The sequence below is a fragment of the Callionymus lyra genome, chromosome 7 (assembly GCF_982586985.1).
Source record: "Callionymus lyra chromosome 7, fCalLyr1.hap1.1, whole genome shotgun sequence".
Lineage (NCBI taxonomy): Eukaryota > Metazoa > Chordata > Actinopteri > Syngnathiformes > Callionymidae > Callionymus > Callionymus lyra.
Window position 1 is genome coordinate 26496749 of NC_141824.1, and position 20311 is coordinate 26517059.

Sequence of the window (20311 nt, forward strand, 5' to 3'; positions counted from 1 at the left end):
AATATTCAGCACTTGTATGTATTTTAACATAAATAGATTGGTTTATCTTGGCAAAACATGATGAATTATAGTACACTTTTTACAATATTTAACATTTTTTATTAAAATATGCCCTTTTTCTTTGTCAATTACATGTTATATGTTACTTGTTACTATAACAGAACATAATTAACTCTGTCTATGGTAGTGTGTGTGTGTGTAGATTACAAAAAAAAGAAAAGCAAATAAATAAATAAAAAAAGAAGGTTGTAGTTGACGGAAGATATTTATTGTCGTTAGTTTAGGGTCAAGTATTATTAAAACCAAATTGGAAAAGAAAAATACACTTGTTTATATAATAATATACGATTAATATAATCGATAGGAATGTTTTTTTAATAGTAGTGTATTTTTAATATTTTTTTGTGTTTGCTACTTTTAATAACATAATGTCACAGTTGTCTCGTGATTTGACTGCGTCTCATGCGAAGTCCAAGACTTTCATATTTTTCTTTTGTCATTGAAGCCGAGTCTGCTCGTGACCAGCATTTGAGGGGTCCAGCTGGGAAAAAACGATTCAATTTTATTGCATGTCAACCTAAAATAAATCGCAGTAAAACCAAATCGCACAAGCCAGAACAGCTTCCCTGACAGCCGTCGATGTGGTTCAGGACATAAAACAAGCCGGCGTCCAGCAAACATCTGCATTGTATTTTCAGGATTTTAATGACACAAATTCGAGCTTCTGTTTGTGAAATTTGTTTTGTGTAGGAGCGGCAGGCGTTCGCGCTGGGAAGCCTGGTCTTTGTCAGAGAGCGGCTCGTACTCGTGGTGACTGAAGCGAGTGGTTCAGGGATGACGTTCAGGTTTTCTGCTTTGAGTTGGTGATGACGTGTAGATAAGTCAACTGTACCCAGGGCCTCACAGAGCAGGTAACACAACCAGTATAACCTCTGATCTGGTCAACTTACACAGGTACAAGAATGATGAAGAGAAACTGTCTGAAAATAATCTCAACTATTCATAATAATTGATAAAATAAATTAAAAAAATGTTATAAAGGATCAATAACAATAATAATAAGTATGTCAACTGTGGCCTGATTCATGTTTTCAATTAGTCTAAAAAAACGATGTACTGTGGACCATATGAACTACTTTCAATGCATTATACTTTTTATGTTTTTATATATTGTAATAATCCTTTGGAAAGCTGCCTCAGGGGCTAATATAGCAAGAGGATGACTTTACTACTTTAGTAAAAATCTTACTGTTTTGGGATCTTTCATTAACCTTTTTTTATATATATTCTAAAATGCTTATTAACAACTTGTTCACTTTTCAACCAGTTATTTTCTTTATGGCATCTTGACCAGAGGTACCTCTAGCAAAATATCACAACCCTGCTGAGTGTAGTCCTGCACAAAATCAAATCAGGGGCCATAGTATGTTTCATTAAATCCACAATTTGGAATGTTTGCACATAATTGGTTAAAAGCCTAGCTTTGTCACAGTTCTAGTCTAGTTTAACAAAAATTCAGAACAAAGCTAATTCATACATATATACATATAAATAAACAGTACATAATACGCATATATAACGAATCATGGAGGGTTTTAAAGTCCCCAGGAAGCACTTTTAGTTTGAAAATGATGCCACGTTTCATTGAATTAATACATCAGAGCTAAAGATTAAAAAGCAGAGAGTGCCATCTAGTGGTCTTTTATAATTGAGACACTGTATCACGATACAGTTGTAGCTGTATCATATTTATTGCTACTTATGGAAAAATAGCTATAGTGTTCAACAGTAAAGGAGTCACTAGGATGCTGCTGTCACTGTGTCACATGCTTGTTAATATTGAACAATAATAGTTACTAGTTAGAGGGAAGATTAATGACAACTTTCTTCTGTACAGTAGTTGAAATCACTCACACACCGGGAAACCTTTGTTTGTGCGACATAACTGGCTCTTGATCTTTAGCCTCGGCAGTGTATCAAGCGATGGGAGGCCGAGCCGGAGAGCCGTCGTTTATTTTAACAGGACCCTTGAGGGAAGTCTGCAACTACCACCAGGTGCTGCTCCGTGTTACTGAGCAGGTCAATGAATGCCTGGACAACACTGTGCAAACACCCCAGCCCCCTTCTTCCACCCAGCAGCCCAGGACGCCCGGCCAATCAGCTCCCCCCGGGGAATATCTTTACTCCACACTGTAATTGCGTTTGCTGACCTGATCGCTGACCCGATGGAATCCTGGGAAAATGACATTAACTGGTGGTCCGATCCCATCAGCCCGGAGTTTTGAGAAACAGGTAATCGCTGGGTGATCTCAGCGTCCAAGTTCAGGGTCTCACCTCTGGGCCAGCGTACCCCAGGCGCCGTGCTTGTTGGTCAGGATGTTGACGATCTTCTGCTTCAGCTGGTTGGCCGTCACGTGATCTCTGTGTTTGGCGGCGCTGATCAGATGGTCGCACATCTTCTCCTCGTCCTTTCGGTCGGCGGCGTACTGCGCACAGTTGGACTGATGACAGAGAGATGTAGACACAGACGTTATTACAGCATTCAAGAATGGTTTCAGTTTCATTTGAAGGATGACATTTTTGATTGAGAATCGTGTCAAAAAAGAGTTCAACATAAACATAAATACCTTCCTTTTATTTGTAAAATATTAATCATGGGGCTTGAACATTCTGAGAATTTCAGTTACATATCTTATTTTTTATTTCATAATTCAAAGTGTCTTGTGTACAAAAAATGGCTTCATCTTATTTTAAACATAATTTTCAGTATTAACCAAAAATATTTTGAATTTAATTTAGCTTTGTTTATAATCCAGAGGGAAACAATCATAAAATGCATTATTAATTACCATTGTTTCGTCCTAAATACAACTTTAAATACACATTAATAATTAAAGATGTTTTAAAAAACAGAAGACAAGGTACTACTCTACCTAAAACATTACCAACAGCTCCTGTGAACCATCTACATCCTCTAATGGAGCATTTGTCATGGTGAGAAATGTGATGGCTTCATTCAACACACTTGAGTGTATAAAGATATTAGCGGACAGCTGAGAGATATATTTCTGCTCCCTCTGAGGAGCGCCGTAAATCACAGCGAGCGCATGAAACTCTGGCTAACTGAGGACAGATGAGGGTCTCTACTTCATGGACGCTGCTACATGAGAAAGCAGACTTTCTTTAACAATATTATGAAGACTTATTTCTTTGAGCTAATACAAAATATAAAGTAAAATATTAAACACAATTGTGCATCTAGACTTGAATAGGTATTCAAATTTGCAGCTTTCACTCATATGTTGAATGTTGAAATGACTGGATGAAGGTTCAACAATATGTATATACATTTAAATATCACATTTATAATCTTTTATTTCATTTTCCTCGGCAAAATACATTTTTGTAATTGATTGAAAACGTCACTGATATTGGGTGATGGTACTAATGTGTATTTCGCTGTCTGGGAAAATGAAACCTGGTCAACAATCCGAGCGACTCTCGCTACAATCCACATCTGGGAATCATGAATATCATAGTTGTGTCCAGTCCAAAAACTCAATTCTCAGGCGATCACTGATACAAACCAGTCACTTCAACAGCATGACAGACTTCCTTAAGGTGAGAACGTTTGCTTTTCACGATGAAAAACATGAGTCAAACCAGAAGCGATGAAATAGTCAAGAGTCAAAAAAGCATCTGTCTATCTTTAATACAACTGTGTATCGCAAACAAGTGAAACAAACGCCTCAAAAAACTGTAATATTGATCAAGTCTGATGTGGAAGTCTCATTAAAACTGTCCTCAGCAAATAACTTGTATTTGTGAGTGGCTAAGTAAGTAATGGCTTTTATTAAATTGGGTCTGCTTGTTTATTTTTTTAAAAGAGAAGAGCTACCAGTTTTATATTAAATTGAATAACTTGTGTAGCCATGGATTTTATTTATACATATATGTATAGCAAAATTGTTAATCCAAACATCATTCTTTTTTTTTTTTTTAAATCTATTGAATAACGGATTATAACGGCTGCTTAAAACCCAATCGATAAAGTCTTGAACGTTGGTAATTTCAAACTAGCAAGTTCAACTTATAAAATATTGCCTGGACTTTCTCCAACATCTCTGAATGAACTGAGTAAGTTCAAATCCAGCACTAGAGGTCAAGTAGCCAGAGCCTGTAAGATGATTGTGTAGTACCTTCCATACACAGCCTTCGCTCAACATGTGCTATCAGTTAAAGGAAGTGAAGAATTAAAGGGCAACTAATGTATCGATTTAAGTGTGTCTTAAATTGATCTTGGACCTATGTTGTTCTCAGTATGTGTCTGTTTGTACAAAACTCTCTTTTAAGTTAAATATTTACATTAGAAAATGTGCCACAGCTCTGTCAACTAAAACCTCTGGAGATAAAATCTTGTTTACCATAACCACACCCACTCTGCTGTGATTGGTCAAGCATCAAGGTTTGTCACTGTGTGTCATAAATTCTAGAAGTCTTCTCCTCCAAGAGACTTTTTGTATAAATAACTGGGCCATTATTAAAGTTGGCTGGATGAGGTGTAAAGCCATTATTAGGTCATAATAGATTTTGCTCTCGTAACCTTTCATTCGCTAAGATTTCAACCTTTAACTACAACATATTGTCGTGATCAGGGACTTACTGCATCTTGGAGAGGAAGACTTCAATATTTGAAACATGTGAATAAGTCAGGAGAATTGGGTTTTCAAATTATTTCATTTTCACATTCAGACTCATTCATAGTATTCAAAACTAAACTTAAATGTTGGATAAAGATGAACCAGGCACGAGACCACCCATTACTTTTTTTAATGTTGAGTGAAAGCTGAGTTTGTAGATTATTTGATTTTTATTTATATGTTATTGATCTTCCAGGAACTGCATATGGTAAGTAGCAATCGGCTAATAATACCGGCATATTTAATTGTTAATAAATAAGTAAGCATTGATTAAAGTTTTTTTTAGAATGAACAATAGATGACTCATGGGTAATTTGGTACAGAGTAGAAGAGATCAGTGGAGAAGTTGCAGAGCAGACTGTGTCGGAGCTCCAGGTGGTTAAAGCTAATCTGGGTCGACTCCGTCTCTGCTGCTGAAACAAGATTGTCTTACTGTGCCGCCCCTGGGGAGCTCTCGCTAATATCTGAAATCTAATTTGCTAACAGAAGCTGGAAGTTAATTGAATTTCCTGCATCCTATTTGAATTTTGTCAGATATTATACTTCCAGATATTCTTCATGAAGCCGATAACTCAATCCCGGCTTGTCACGGCGCGTTGCCACGTGACACGCTGACAAATATCAAACGTTATTTATCATTTTAAGGCCGACGACACGTCGCCTTGACACCGGCTTAATTGTAAAAACGCCGTATGTGCGCGGGGAATCTTCAATCTTGGAGAGCAGGTAATAAAGTAACGTCAGAGGTGGATGAAAAGTGTAAGCTGTCAGGGGGGCGGCAGACAGAACGGATGGGGATGAGGGGGCACGTCCCCCTTCCCCTGACATGGCATATCTAGCCGTCTCTTCCAGTTTATCTAGCGGGTCAAGGATCCTGTAGGAGTGTGTGTCGAGCAGCTGTTTGAGGACGGCTGCTCTTTCCAGATAACAACTCATCACTCCCAGCATGGACATGCTGCTAACAGAGCAGGTGAGAGTCGCAGCGTGATGAAGTGTCGCCGTACTGTCTTTTACCTGGAACATGAATTATATTATTATTATTAAAGTATTTTAGTTCAACCATAACTCCTGATAGATCTGTGCCGTTACAAATTTTAATATTTTCTGAAGCAGTAAATGTGAGTTCACTGAGAGAGATACAGACCAACAAAGTGTGTTTATTTAGAAAATAATCAGAAAGGGAATTTAGGTAAAGTTCGGGCAGTGTACTTTCTTTTTCTAACATGAAGTCTTATTTAAAACTAGGGGTATAACTAAAAAAAACGATTCACTTAAATATCACAATATTTTTTTTCAAGATACCAGATCCAAATTCAATTGCAATATTATTATTGTTAAAAAAAATTGGCTTAATAACATAACATATGTTTATCGTAGTTCTTATATGCTCTATATTCAATTAAATTGTATATGCATGTTTTTCTATTACATTAACATTTATTTGTTGCAATTAAACTCTCGGCCCTTAGATGATAGCAGTCATTACATTCTCCGCAGCTTAAGGCACAATAAAATCCCCGACAATGACTGGGGACGAGAGGATGCAGTCGGCTCCAGCAAATTTTAAAGCAGATGTTTGGACATATTTTGGTTTCAAAACAAATGAAAGCAGATACGACTTCATCAAGAGTCATGTGGTCTGTAAATTCTGCAACACAAGAGTCAAGTATTCGGACAATACTACGAATATATAGTTATTACTACTGTATCAAAATATAACAGATCAGCTAAAGTTCTACTTATATTTAACGATGCTTGCAACTAGCTGTGGGAACGCTATCGCCGACACCTGCTGGCAGCCCGTTTTGCAAGTTTGGAAGAAGAAATAAAGAAAAAATATCAGAAACAAAATATTTGCGAGATATTTAAGCTGTTATCAGCACCAAAGACGTGTCATCCTTCTACTGTTGGCTGAAAATGCACATGTAAGTATATGCATATATATGCATATATGTATATATTACATAATTTCAGTTTACAACGTCACTAAGATGGCAGCCGTTTAGCTTAGATAGTGTCCATCGAACCACATTCAGTTTTGTGGGCGTTTTAATACGCCAATTTAGTGTGCACTGCGCACTAAATTTCGCATACTAAGAATTGCGACGCACTTACGCACTAAAAATATCAACATTGAGTATGCAATCTATTTGATATTCTTGTCATTTAAGAGTTTTGAGCTTTGGGGTTTATGGATTTATTTAATTTAAAATCAAATCCAACCAATCAACTTCTTTGACATATCAAAGTGGATCAATAATATGTAGATATCATGACCTATAACGAAGCTAATGTTAAAGATAAGATAAGTAACTGACATTATTGATGACAACAATTATAAAGAGACGATTATAGAGACCAATATGAGTAAAACTAATGTTTATAAAAAGACCTTTGCTTGATGAAGGAGGATAAAGACAGAGATAATTCAAATACTTAAACCTCCAAAGAAAAGAAGACAATATCACAATTTACATTTTTTAAATCCTTCAGAATTAGAAGGCTAAATGATTTTTGCACGTTGAGTTTAACACCCCTGATTTAAACAGTTCTACAGACTCAAAAACTCACAGTAATGTTGAATATTTGATATACATTGAAATGTAATTCATCTTGAAAAGCCTTAAAACATGTATAACTCCATTTTTGTTAACAATTCTACAGACTTTAACTCCAAAAAAACCCTTTAAAAGTGTGTATAATCATAGTAGTAAAATGTTTTATGAATTTAAGCTCTGTACTTGTTTTTATCTCACAGTAAGATAATGGGTGTGGGTAAGAATGCCAAAAAAAACAGACGGTTTGGTTGAGAAAAGCTTCATTTGAAATCCCTTTGCTCGAGCTAATTAAAATCTGCGAGAAGAAATTGCACTGCTGAGGATTTGATTCAGGACACAGAGGGACAGGATTAGTGAGAATACACAGCTTTTCCACTCTAAAAGGATTTGTTAGGAGTTCATTAGTCCGCTGAAAGGAAATCTATTTCCTGCACAAGCGTCATGTATGGCGGCCCCTACCTCGAACTCGGCGTGTTTGTGGACGTCCTCCGCTCGCTGCCTGTTGAGGATGAACTCGGCCTCGTTGGCGACTCGGACGATGTGGTCCTTCATGGCGTGGCAGAGCAACCTTTGACAAGACACAGAGATCAGAGCGAAAAACCTTTTTAAATGACTTATGGTTGTTCAAATAGTGTACAGTGCTGCAGCCACACAGCAAAAAGGTTTGAATTCATCTTAGTACCAGAGTGTTCCCATGTTACAAAGGACACACATTATAAACTGTGACAGTTTTGAAGGGCCGTCAAGAAAAAAAAAGTGACAACAAGGAAAGAATACCCTTTATATGATGAGAAAACTTCTATAAAAAGAACAAATATTAATAAAAGATAAATGTTGTAGATAAGTAAATAAGTGTTTTATTTTTAAAAATAAATTTTTAATAATATTAATGTTTTATTTAATGTTATAAACATGTATACTAATATATAATAAGAAAAAGAAAATACTCATATAAACCATAATATAACTATACAGAAACATGATGTAAAGAGATTTATATATTTCTTTATTTTTTTAATTTTATAATTGTGGTTCAATTTATTTTTTAAGGCAAAATAATATAAATAAAAAAATAATTGAGAATTAAGTCATAAAAAATAACTTGTAATACAAGGAAATAAAAATAACAATTACAAAGTAAAGTCAAACATTTCTTCTTCAGATTCATAGATTCACTCATGACCTCATGAAGGCCACATAGAAAATGTCATGAGATTAAATGTGGCCCTCATATGTATATTTGTGTTTCAAAGTTTCTCTGACTCGAACATCTTCCTTTCAGTTTAGCTGCAGTTTATTTGAAGCAATTTTGTGGCATAATATTGGACAATATACTACAATATAAACTCTCTTCTCTTTATCCTTCCTCTATCTTTTCCCATCCCTTTTTCCACCAGGGGCCGATTAAGTTTGGACATGTCGTTTTTAAGTGGCCCTCAAGATTTAAAATGTTTATACTTGTTCTAATTTAATTTCACTGTGGACAGTTTGTTTTAAAGCGTAACAGTCTAATGATTGGGGGAACTGGGTTGAAGGGAGCAGGTGTGCAGGGACTTAACCAAGAGGGGGGTCATTGTGTGTCTGTCAGCAGCACCCCGGACAGCACCGTGTGGTCAGGACCGACTCAAAGTCTTTGTTCCGCGGCCAGCAGGGACGCCAGGCCGGGCCGAGGTAAGAGCCCGGGCAGAGAGGAGGGCCGGGCCAGATGGGTCAGCAGATGGACAAGGAGGCTGAGTCGCCCAGTGAGCCGCCCGAGATAAACTTGGCAAAAAGTGTCAGGAAGTGAAGAGAATGAGACGCACCTTCCCTCGTTGATGAGCTCGATGAAAGCCAGGCCGGCGTTCTTCTGGATCGAGTTCTGCCACTCCTGAAATGAAGGGAAGAATATGTTTTAAACACTTAAATAATCATTTTATTATCACATCAATCCGGAAAAATCTACTCGGAAGGAAGTGTAAAAGTGTGAAAACGGTAAAGTGCTTCCAGGACGGACAGTGTTTTTGAATTTCAGAGAAGAATGTATGTATTTTGATGCTAAATTTAACATCTAAGAATAGAAAGACTCATGATGCGAACTGATAAATATATATTTTTGCAACATAAACGGTAGAAGTGTGACAGCTCTGATATGTTAAACACAAGATACAATGGACTTTGTTTTTCAAAGTACCAAGTTAAAATAGAAACTAAATATTGTTCAAGTGAATCAAAACACTTTAATTAATAAAATCACACTTCAACTGTTTATTTATAAACTATTTATAAACCTATATCACTGAAAGGACTTGACATGCATATTTCAAATGACTGTAAATCACTAAAACTTTTATGTTCTCAAATAACTATCATTAAAGTAAAATAGCAGTATAGTAAATATATCTGTTACAATTTAAAATAAAATGAACTGTGGAAAAGTGGTCTACAATATACAGTAATTATATAACATAAAACAATAAAAGATTTGACACAAAATTAGGATTCATCTTTGTTATCTGAAGAACAAGCTTTTATCTATAAAATTAATGCCTCCATATCCAACATGTATTATTCAAGATGGTGGCGGCAGAAGTAAAAAAAAGAGATGAAATCCTGCACCAGATGTGCAACACATCCTGTCTTCCTGGGCAAAAGATCTGTAAACACAGGAGGGACGTAATTGTGGGATGAAACTGTATCCTTTCACTTAACTACAGCCATTTCCTCTGTCCCTTACAGTGACAGATTACGGAGCAGGAACGCCGTGCCCTGCAGAGCGCGCCTGGAAGAGATCCGAGACCCGAGCTGGACTGCCAGAGCTCGCAGACTCACAACCTGTTCTGGAAATGATTAAAAGGCAGTTCAAGTGTGAGTCGCCGGTTGTGGGAACTCACGGCTCTGCTGTAGCCGACGAGAGGTGCAAATGGAAGAGAGAGCAGAGGAGGCCAGAGTTCAAAAGAGGAGGGAAAACTGGGAGAAGGAACAAGAAAGGTTTTCAACCCGCCGGGTATGGGATTGATTTTTGTTTTTTTTTTGGTCAAAAGAAACGGCAAGTGTGTTCATCACTGAGTTCACAGTGGCTCCATTAATCATGACAGTCCTGGAGCAGGTTCAAGATGAGAGTGATGTAATAATGCAGGAATCACTTTTACTTCAACAGCACAAAGAAAGAGTATCGCTCACACTGAACAAGAGCTCTACTCCATGTCTGATCCTGATGCAGAGCTCATGCCACTCATCAAGAGCAAACACATATTTGTCTTCATTAGACTATAAGGTTGTGAACACACCACTTGTTTTCCAGATGATTAAATGATAGCCAACCTATTTTAAATGTATAACAAATAAAAAAAAAACACCAAACTTCGGGTTAAAATGTTCACTTACACTCATCCACTGCTTCTCTGTACTTGAATCCATTCATTCATACTGATCCTTTATTTATATCATCCATTATTCTACCAGAACATTTCTTGTCATAACCACGTCTCCACATATGCAGCCTGCTGATTGGTCTATCTTCAGTTGGTGTGTCAAGATTGTAATTGAAATATTACAGCAGATAAACTTAAACATAAACAAAGAACTTAGTGGGAGCCACTTATAACCATACTCACATTACTTATGGTGCAAAAAAGGTAAATTTCCATGATCCCTTTCTACACACAGCTCTATTTAGTGGCAGCTGATTTGTCGCTACAATATGGTATTTTATTCTACTTTTTCTTGCCATGTCAAAAGAGATTGTAAGCTGTTATTGTTAGCTGGGCGGCAAAGTATAACGGGAACTCGTAGGTTAAGTTTTCAAGTTCAAATTAATGATGTTAATTTAGACGAGTGAACAATTAAATTGTCACTACTTAACCGATTTTTATTAGTGCAGAAAATTCTTTAGAATGTAGGCCCCATGACAAACAAGGGACCAAAATACATTTAAATGTTCAACTTCACAGCAAGCCAAGTCCAGACCTTTTTTTTTTTTTATAAAATGATGGATTCATCTTTTTTTTCCCTATTTCAAGTTAAATAGTCCACATTTTACAATCACACATGTGGCCCTTTTATTGCATTGATGTGGCCCTCATGAATTCAAAGATCATGTTTGAACTCACACTTTTATTTTGTATTTATTTTTACTATTCATTGGAGTCTTTACATATGACTATAAGTTATTTGGTAAAGGACTTGTTTGGAAAAAGTGCTTTTATGTGAGATAACAATATTTTTTGCATATATACAATAAAATCTGAACTTTATTTTATACTTTTGACGGCCCCTCAAAACAGCCACTGTGGCCCCTGAGGGGGTTTACCACTGTGTTAAAAGCTGTTTCAGACCACTTAATATAATTGGGGGGGCCTGATTCAGTTTGACAATACCATGTCAACTTGGAGACATCAATTGACCTCTGTATGACTGTGACAAGAATATTAAAATTTCAAGTGATTACAAAAATCTTTTAAGTTTGCGAATGTACAGCGACACCTTCAGGAAGAAGCCCATCTCCCGTCAGCTCCTGGATCGGTGTAAACATGGGAGGTAAATATATTTGTTGTCTGAGTACAGTCTATAAACGACTTGCTCCTGCTCTGTGTCAGCGGTAGAACACGGTAAACAACATTTGTTGTACCAGAATAACTGACACAAACATTATTATATCCCGACGTCTCCTCTGTACACAGTTGTCACACCTGACACATAGCGCTTCACGCAAGAGTACACACTCTGACCCGATGATGCGTCGAGTCGGGGAGACGGTGCTGACAAACTGCTGAGCATCTGGTCTCCAAATGTTCCTCCGTGACCCCCTTCCTGCGCTGCCGTATCTGCCCGGAATAAGCTGTTCTGCATTTGGACAGGGATCATGTGCAGCCAAGACTTCTCAGGCTCGGCTGGCGGAGCGCTCACGTGACAAAAATAAATAGAAAAATCAAAGCTTAGTGTCACCTGGGTCTGGAAAATAGACCGACCTAGTCAATCGTGATTGGTTCTCAAAGGGATACTGGTTGACAAGATTTTTTTTTCTCCTCGAGCAGGCCCTCATCTGAGCGCTGATGGTGACAGACCGAGACTTGAAATTGGCTAAAACTAAGTTATTCTTGTTTAGGATAAATTGCGGGACTTAGTCATCAATGTTTTTTTGGAGCTACAGAAATAGAAAGCTCTGGATATCCAACTAGAAAAGCTGCTCACATAAGTTTTTATTCAGTATTTTATGTTTTTAAAAAACTACAAACAATGGACATTAGTAACTTTCTCTAGTTCCACCTAAACACAGAGCAGACTCACCTGCACTTGAGTCAAGAGTAATACAGGAATATGACTTATGAACCATCAATCAGTTTCTAAAACAAGTAAATGACTGGTTTCCAATAAATGATGAAGGTTTTATAATGGAATATATATTTTAAAAAAAAAGAAGCAAAACAGAAACAAAAAAGTGATTACCGGTACTTTACCGAGAGGGAGTGAGACAAAGGCAAAGTGATGTTGAAAATAAATGTTGTGATAAAAAACAAGTAAGAAAATGGTTGTATTTTAGTAAGAGGGCTGGTTGTGCTTGTTCAAAAACATGTGGAGAGGAATAAACATTTCAGTTTCAGCTACGGGTGAGTTTCAAGTTCTACTACTCTAGCTAAGTAAAAAATTAAAAAACAAAACTCTAAGAGTGAAAGGATGTTACTGCACATATTTTAAAAAGTTTAAATACCTTTACTAAGGTTTGCTCTCTCATGTATTAGAGTTATGTTATAAAAAGCTATATTGAGTTGAGTCTTAACCTTCAAAAATAACGGTATCAATTTAAACCGTTATCGTTGTATTTTAATGTATTTTTCTTGTTAAAATGGACATATCTACATGTAAACTACAGTTTTAAAAACTTGTACAGGTAACCTGGATATTATCGTAATAAAAGGGTTAAAGTTAAATGCATATGTACTTGGAAGATGAGTCACATTGTATGATCAATGTGCTATTATTTAGAAAAATAGAAATTAGACATATGCTTCTCAAGTTTCTAACTTATTTATTTCCATATTCATACTGCTATTTTTATCAAAAAAGTGCTAAATAAAGATTTTGATTAGGTCGGTTTTATGCCACAGAAAAATTGTGACTTTGATTTGCCATAAGGTATAAAAATGTAGGTAATGATCATCAACAATTCTTCTTGTGTGCAGCATTTTGATGTCATTTGTAAAAAAAAACAACTGTTAATTTACACTTATATAGAAAATGTGGAATTTTCTAAGAATTGAAAATCTTACTACTAACCATCCAGAGCTTTTCAGCGATAAAGTGTTGGTAAAGCAGAATATTTACATTCATATCTAAAATAATACGTCTACACAGAGTTAAGCGCAAACACCTCCTCTGCAGATTGATGGTCTCACTCCGCCTGCTTTCATCTCGCTGAAATTCAGCAGGGCACTAAGTATTTGTAGGGTTTCAATCCGAGCTGTCAGGGAGCGAGAGCTTTTATCTGTTGTCTTAGACTCTCCACATCTGGAGACCTTCTATCACTAAATCTCGCCGGCTCCACTCGCCGTCCCTCCTGGATGTTTAAGCTGTTACAAGAAACAGAGCCGTCTGACCTTTTCCGTCATCTGCTTGAGCCGAGGAGGAAGGAGCTGAGCGTCGGCGCGATGATCGCGGAGATTAGTATGCATTAATCAGAGAAGGCTGATCATTAGCACTAATTTATTCATAAAAGTGACAGGTCACAAAACAGAGAGGGAGGGAAGGTCAGCTGGACGACCTCTGAGCTGTCTGCTAGCATTACAGCGTTCTGGACATGTCGAGTTGGCACCTTCTCCAGCGGCTACTTGAAGATAAGCCAGATGATGTCGCACATGCTTGCTAAGGAAAAGTCAATGTTATGTTCATGTGGGTAGTTTTGTTCCCTGGTTTAGTGTTTTTATTGACTGACTCATCCTTCCATCGCTTTCATTTGGGTTGTGTTACTTAATTAACACAAAAAACACAATTTACGATTTAAATTCTAGACTAAGCACCTGGACAATAGAACTTCTGTACTTTTTGGACTAAAAGGTGGACTGGAATATATGATGCACTATCAATGAACAGGGTCTGTTTTCATACATAAGGTGCATCGGATAATAAAGTGAATTGTGTTCTTCTTCGTGACTCATAGCCGTAACTGATAGCCAGGGTGTTGCAGATCCTGAGTGAGGGAAGTAAAACTATGAAGCCTTGCAGAGTAAAACTAAGAAAGCCAGTGTGTCTACGTAGTTTACCAAAGGCTTACTAAACCATTTGGATAGATATAAAGCGCTGTGTACTGAATAAAATCAGTTAAAAGGTCGGTAAGTATAACCAGCTTTATACATAAGGGTTTGTGTTAGGGTTAGGTTTAGGGTAAGGGTAAGGGTAAAATTAGGGTTAGGGTCAGGGTCAGGCTTAGGGTTAGGGTCAGGGTCAGGGTCAGGGTTAGGGTTAGGGTTATAAAGCACACTGTATATTATTTTTAAATAAAAGGATTTCAAGTGCCCCTCATAGTACTTAAAATATGATCATGCAAATCCAACAGAGGACTCACTATTTTATCTAGTTGCAGATAGGGTCGATTGGAATTTTTAGTCAGAAATGAAGTGATGCTGGACCTTCACAAACATCCCTTCTGAAATGAGCCACAGACACCCAACAGGCAACTAATTCCCTTTGTCAAAATCTTGGAATTATGACTTTAATTTTGAGAAGAATGATCACGGAAAGACAGCTTGTATTGCTCATGGGTGTCCTGTGAAGCATTAAAGGCCCCAATGTGTGATCGATATGCAGCCAGGAGGAGGAATCCTCTGGAGCCGTGAGAAACGTTATCTGGGCAGAAGAGGCGCTGACTACTAGGGACTCTCTCATCTGCTGTAAATCTTGAGAAAGCAACTTCCCGCTGACACTCTACAGCCCAAAAAAAAGCAGGTCTGTCAAAAACCTTCAAAAGAACAACTATAACTCAGCGCTGGCTGCTCCCGTTTATGCACATTTTTCAGGCTAAAGCCCCTGAATGATGGCCTCCATATCGCACCCTGCTGACCAGAGCCTTGGTCGGCAGATACCCGGGAGAAGTCTGAGCCGCGATCAAGCTCTTCTGGCTTTTTGCAAGTCTGGATACACAAGGAGGCACCAAGTAATGGCTTCCTTATGGTTTCCCCGACGCAAGAGTGATGGGCTGACAGAAGGTATGTTAAATATCTCCTGTTCTAACTGCTACATCAGGGCTCTGACCTTCTCTACAACACGGGCTTAACAAGAGACTGAGCGGGTCAGTGAGGAGGTGATCAGTCACTCGCCATGTTGGTCCAAGTGGGGTTTAGGTGCGGCACTGAAGAGAGACATGCTCTACATTTGCCAAGCTCACATTTTAAGACAAGATAATTTAAAAATGTGAAAAAACTGACCTACGAGCCTTAAATTAAAATAAAAAAAAACCTTCCAACTCACTTTCTTACTTGATAAACAATCATCTTACACCACACTCTCTTCATCTCACTCCCTCTCAATGAACTCATCACATAAGCAAAATGTTACAGTAGTATCATCTCACACAGATTGTTAAAGATTCATTGTGCTGATCAATTATTGACACCTGAGCAGATTAATTTGATCTGTGATTGGACGGTGTTTAAATCTCCTACGATAACCCTTCAAAACTTTATATAAGTCATTTAAAATATTTTCTTTTACGAGAAAAAGACCAAAGTTTTGTCTCAGCAATGATGAATCTTTTATCCTGCAGACACTCAAACACCAAATTCACAATCAAATTTAAAGTTTCTCCAAATCATTAAGTAAGATCACTCATTGAAAGTTTACATATAATTATAAATAATTGTGGATTTAAAATCATGTTTCCAGGATCCGGTTTGTCAATAAAGGGATGAAGTTGGAAATAGATAAACATATTATTTGGTTTTGAGAATAATGACTGTACATGAATAGCAAATGTCCGCAGTGAAACATACAGGGCAAAATGATAACCAAGAAAACACTGTCAAATTATAAAGTGTTTTGTAATTAAAAATAAAGAAAAAAAGTCTCGAAAAACAGACTCAACTGAAGGGAGAACATTTTAAAAATTGTTCAAGGGACACTTACTTGAGAACAAAGCAGCATCACAAGCTCCACGACAGAAGTGCTGGACTTCATACACACGAGCCCTGTGAAGTGAAGCACACACAAACTGATCAGAATATTAAAAAAAACAACTAAAGACGGCTTAATGAACAAGCTGAGAGTAAATATTTACTTTTTAGATTTTTTTTTGTTAAGTAAAAGTAATGTTAATTATATAAAGTATGCTTTGAACATGTATGAGCTGTAATAGACGATATGTGTAATGTTTTAACAGTTTTATTTTGGGGCTAAATGGTGCATGCAGGAGGCGGCTTGCATTAGGTATGGAGAGACATTTAGATATGATAAAAAAAAAAGAAATTTGAGCATCACTACATTGTTAACTGACTTATGGTTTGTCAAATGCATTCATGATCTTGCTGTGAACATCCATGATGGCAAATGTAAATATGTTTGTAGGACGATTTGGAAAGAAATTATAATATCCTATGATGTGATGATATTATTTAAAAAATATATTTTAATGTTTGAAATAAAGCACTTACATATGTGTTGATTTGTGGTCTGTTAACTTACACTAATGGAAGAACCATTGCTATTATGGTACCAAGTATACTTGGAGTTTGGGAGATCATTCTTGGTCTCTAGACCACAATTAATGGTCTTGGCTCAGTGAGTCTAAGTCTCCAAAGTTGCTGATCTTTGCCTCGTGTCACTAATGCTAGCTCTAACTTAAGAACCACTTAGATTAATGAATGGCGGAAAACATTGTTCCACATATGCAAAATGTGTTTTTGCACACAAAAACAAAACGTGTATTTCACAAAGGACACAAACTGCCTTGTAACAACACAGCATTTACATTGAAAGATATGTAAGTTATGGTTTTTAACTATTTGTTGTTTGGTAGTTTCCTGTTTTCTTCTGAGGTGGTCCTGACCAAAAGTCCGGTCCAGAGTATCGTACACATCTTAACACTAGATCTTAAAGACAAAAAACATATTTAAAGAGTAAAAGCAGAATAGGTTGTTGTTCAACGCCTGCTCAGCAGAGCAGCATATTGTTGATTCTCGATGAGGATGTGACCCTCTTGTCCACACACTGTCACGGCTGACCTCTTGTTATAGCAGTGACACGCCGAGCCATAAGTCAGTCCAGAGTGACACTGGAGTCAGGTGGCCGACTGACCCTGGCCTTGTGCTGGTACACAAACTAAATGCATTCAATTTAAACACGGCCTGCCAGTCCTCTTCCTGTAAACATCCCGGGGTTAAGACACGGGTGAATGTGGCATTGTGGGGTGATGTTGGCGGCAGGCGGGGCCAAGCAGGGGACAGCAGGGAGCAGGAGGCGGCCTTCACAACAGCAGCAGTGTTCACACGCAGGCTTCAGCCGACCAGTCCGAGTGCCGGGCTCAGGGTGCACTCCACATAATTGCCGCAGTGACCACGTCTGGGTGGGGGTGAAGGCGAAGAGGGCACTCGGGGCAGTGGAGAGCTTGACCCCGAGCAGTCTACGCGGTGATGGATGGCTGGTAATTACTGGTAAATGGAGCGCCTTTGCTCTGCAGCACAGTATTGCAACTGTTTCCGCGTAACGGAGGAAGACGGACGACAATCTGGGCCATCTGATAAGCTACACTATTTAACCAGATAAAGCATTAACCAGCGCTGGAGCTGCTCTAATCTCCGTTATGTTGAAGGAGAGAGGGGGGGTGGGGGGGGGTCGCCGAAGCCCGAGCTGTCTGTCTTCCGCCTTGTTTGTGGGGGTCTTACCCTCGGCTCTGCTCGAGTTTGTCAGCTTGGTCAGTTTGCTGACAGACTTTGAGTGAAAGGGCAACAGACATTTTCACACTTGTCAAGGTTTTGCTACCTGATTTTTCATTCCTCTCCTCCGAGCCCCGGCCACATGAGTCCAGCCTGTCCGCTGGTTATTGACATGTGGTTTAGGGCAGGCACGGTACAGTATACATATAGTCTTTGTGAATAGAGAATCCTTTACGTTATATCTAGAGGAGACTGGAGAGTCAGTTGAATGGGAGAATGATGGAAAACTTTGTAACACAGTGGCTGTCGAATTATTCAAAATGTCCTAGAAGTGTTTTTGGCCCCATTTTCTATGATATGTTGGGTTTTGAAACTTTAAAATACGGTAAGAACAAAAAAAAAGAAACAAATAAACCTCTTCTCTCTCTTTGTCTCACTCCCTCTAAGGGAACTAATCTTAGCAGAATTTTATACTCATCATTCATCTGTATGTCAAACATCAATAGAAAGCTGTTGTTTTAATGTTTTAAGGGACTGTTTGAATTTTTTCAACATGAAAAATGTCACACATCAGGTGAATCTGTCTGTGTTGGAAAAGCTCCACTTCTCTGCTTTCATGCGATGTTTGAATCTTTAAGATTGGCGAGTTACAGTCATTTAAAATGTACATGACGAATCAAATCATATTATTGAAAAAAAAGAGTTCAACAACTAACAAGAAACATTTAAAAACGATAACAATTAAACACAACAAATAAGCTCTGTTTTGCTGTTTAATAACTTTTAGCTCGATGAATACAATGTCCAAACATCCCGGGGTTAAGACACGGGTGATCTGGAACCTAAATGAAAATTCAGAATGGAGACTTCTAGATCAAGGGTCTCAAACTTGCGAGCCATTTGCTGCCACTGACATATCATTCACATTAAATACTTGGCAACACACCAATGAAAACACACATAAATCCATAAAACATGAAATAACTAAACATAGATATAGATCAAAAGATATTCAGAAGAAAACTGAAAGACCTCCACTCCTCAATAAGATTTGGCCACTGGTGCCCACCCAACCATTTGAGTTTAAGGCCCTGTTACTGCTTCTAGTTGGACGGAGGCCGAGGAGGCACCACAGCCACCTCAACTGCAGTTTCACTTTGAGTCTCGAACGACTGAGCTCTTCACCTCACTTCTGAGGGTCAGACATAGGCATCTAATGTTGGGGGTTGCTTGTATCCATGATCTTGATCTTCTGGCCACAAAGTTGGAGACCGTTGATGAGAGAGGGAATAGATTGACCGGTAAATAAAAAGCTCCATCTTTCCGTAACTTGTGAACAAGACCCCAGGACACTTAAACTGGTGAATATAATTTTAATTATAATTCTGTAATCCGGCAATAAATGTGATATAGTTATACGGTCTTTGGCTTCTAATGTTCTACATCAGTGGTCGATTGAAACCCAAAAGTAGGTTGAGGGACTTTATTTGCTTTTAGTTTTAAGGAAATTGTATTTTAAACAAGGTTTCAAGAGAAAAGACACATTTAAAAATGAATATATATAACATTATGGATCGCTTGGGAAAATCTATTTTGGGAAATAAGGGATGAATTGTTTAGGAAATGTTCAGCCTGTGCTCAAAATGTAGTTCTTATTAAAGAACTTAAACGATAAAGTTTAGTTAAGAGATTGAGTAAAAGTCATTGGCATGATACTCATTTCTTAGAGTCTATACCTTCTGATAGGTATTATGTCTAGAGGTCAGGAACCACTTGTCCAGATTTCTACATCCACTTTTTTACAGCTTCAGGAGGTTGATGACAACAGATATCAACTCTCAGTCACTTACACACTCGCTATTGGCAGCTCTTCTGGCTATTGATCGATTTGAATCTTGGAATTCTACTCTGAAATCAGGATTTGTTTTCCCTTTTCCTTTTGTTTCTTTCCCTCTCTTGAAATCTGCTTCTGTTCTGGTTATTTATCGTGACATATTTAACCAGCCCAGCTGCTCAGAGGACATTGATTTTCATGGACTATCACCATGATATTCCTTCTTTCAGCAGACGGCCCGACCAGTATCTTGAAAACTCCTCAGTTTTACACCATATGTTTTATTATTAGTATTTAGAGTCATGGCATCTATCAAGAAAAGTCAAGATATCTGATTGCGCTCATATAAAAACAAATGTTTGCAGTTATTTGAAACACATT

The 20311-nt window shown here is 37.8% G+C and overlaps 1 protein-coding gene across 1 annotated transcript in view; it reads right to left on the reverse strand.

Moving 5' to 3' along the window:
- The window catches only part of nbeab (neurobeachin b), a 259858-nt gene that overhangs the window by 103469 nt on the left and 136078 nt on the right, over positions 1–20311 (reverse strand). The window contains exons 33-36 of the mRNA XM_087795938.1: positions 16352–16413; positions 9061–9125; positions 7718–7826; positions 2335–2501 (exon numbers count right to left, since the gene is read on the reverse strand). Of these exons, the coding sequence (XP_087652064.1) occupies positions 2335–2501; positions 7718–7826; positions 9061–9125; positions 16352–16413 (403 nt within the window). The remainder of the gene's footprint in view (positions 1–2334; positions 2502–7717; positions 7827–9060; positions 9126–16351; positions 16414–20311) is intronic.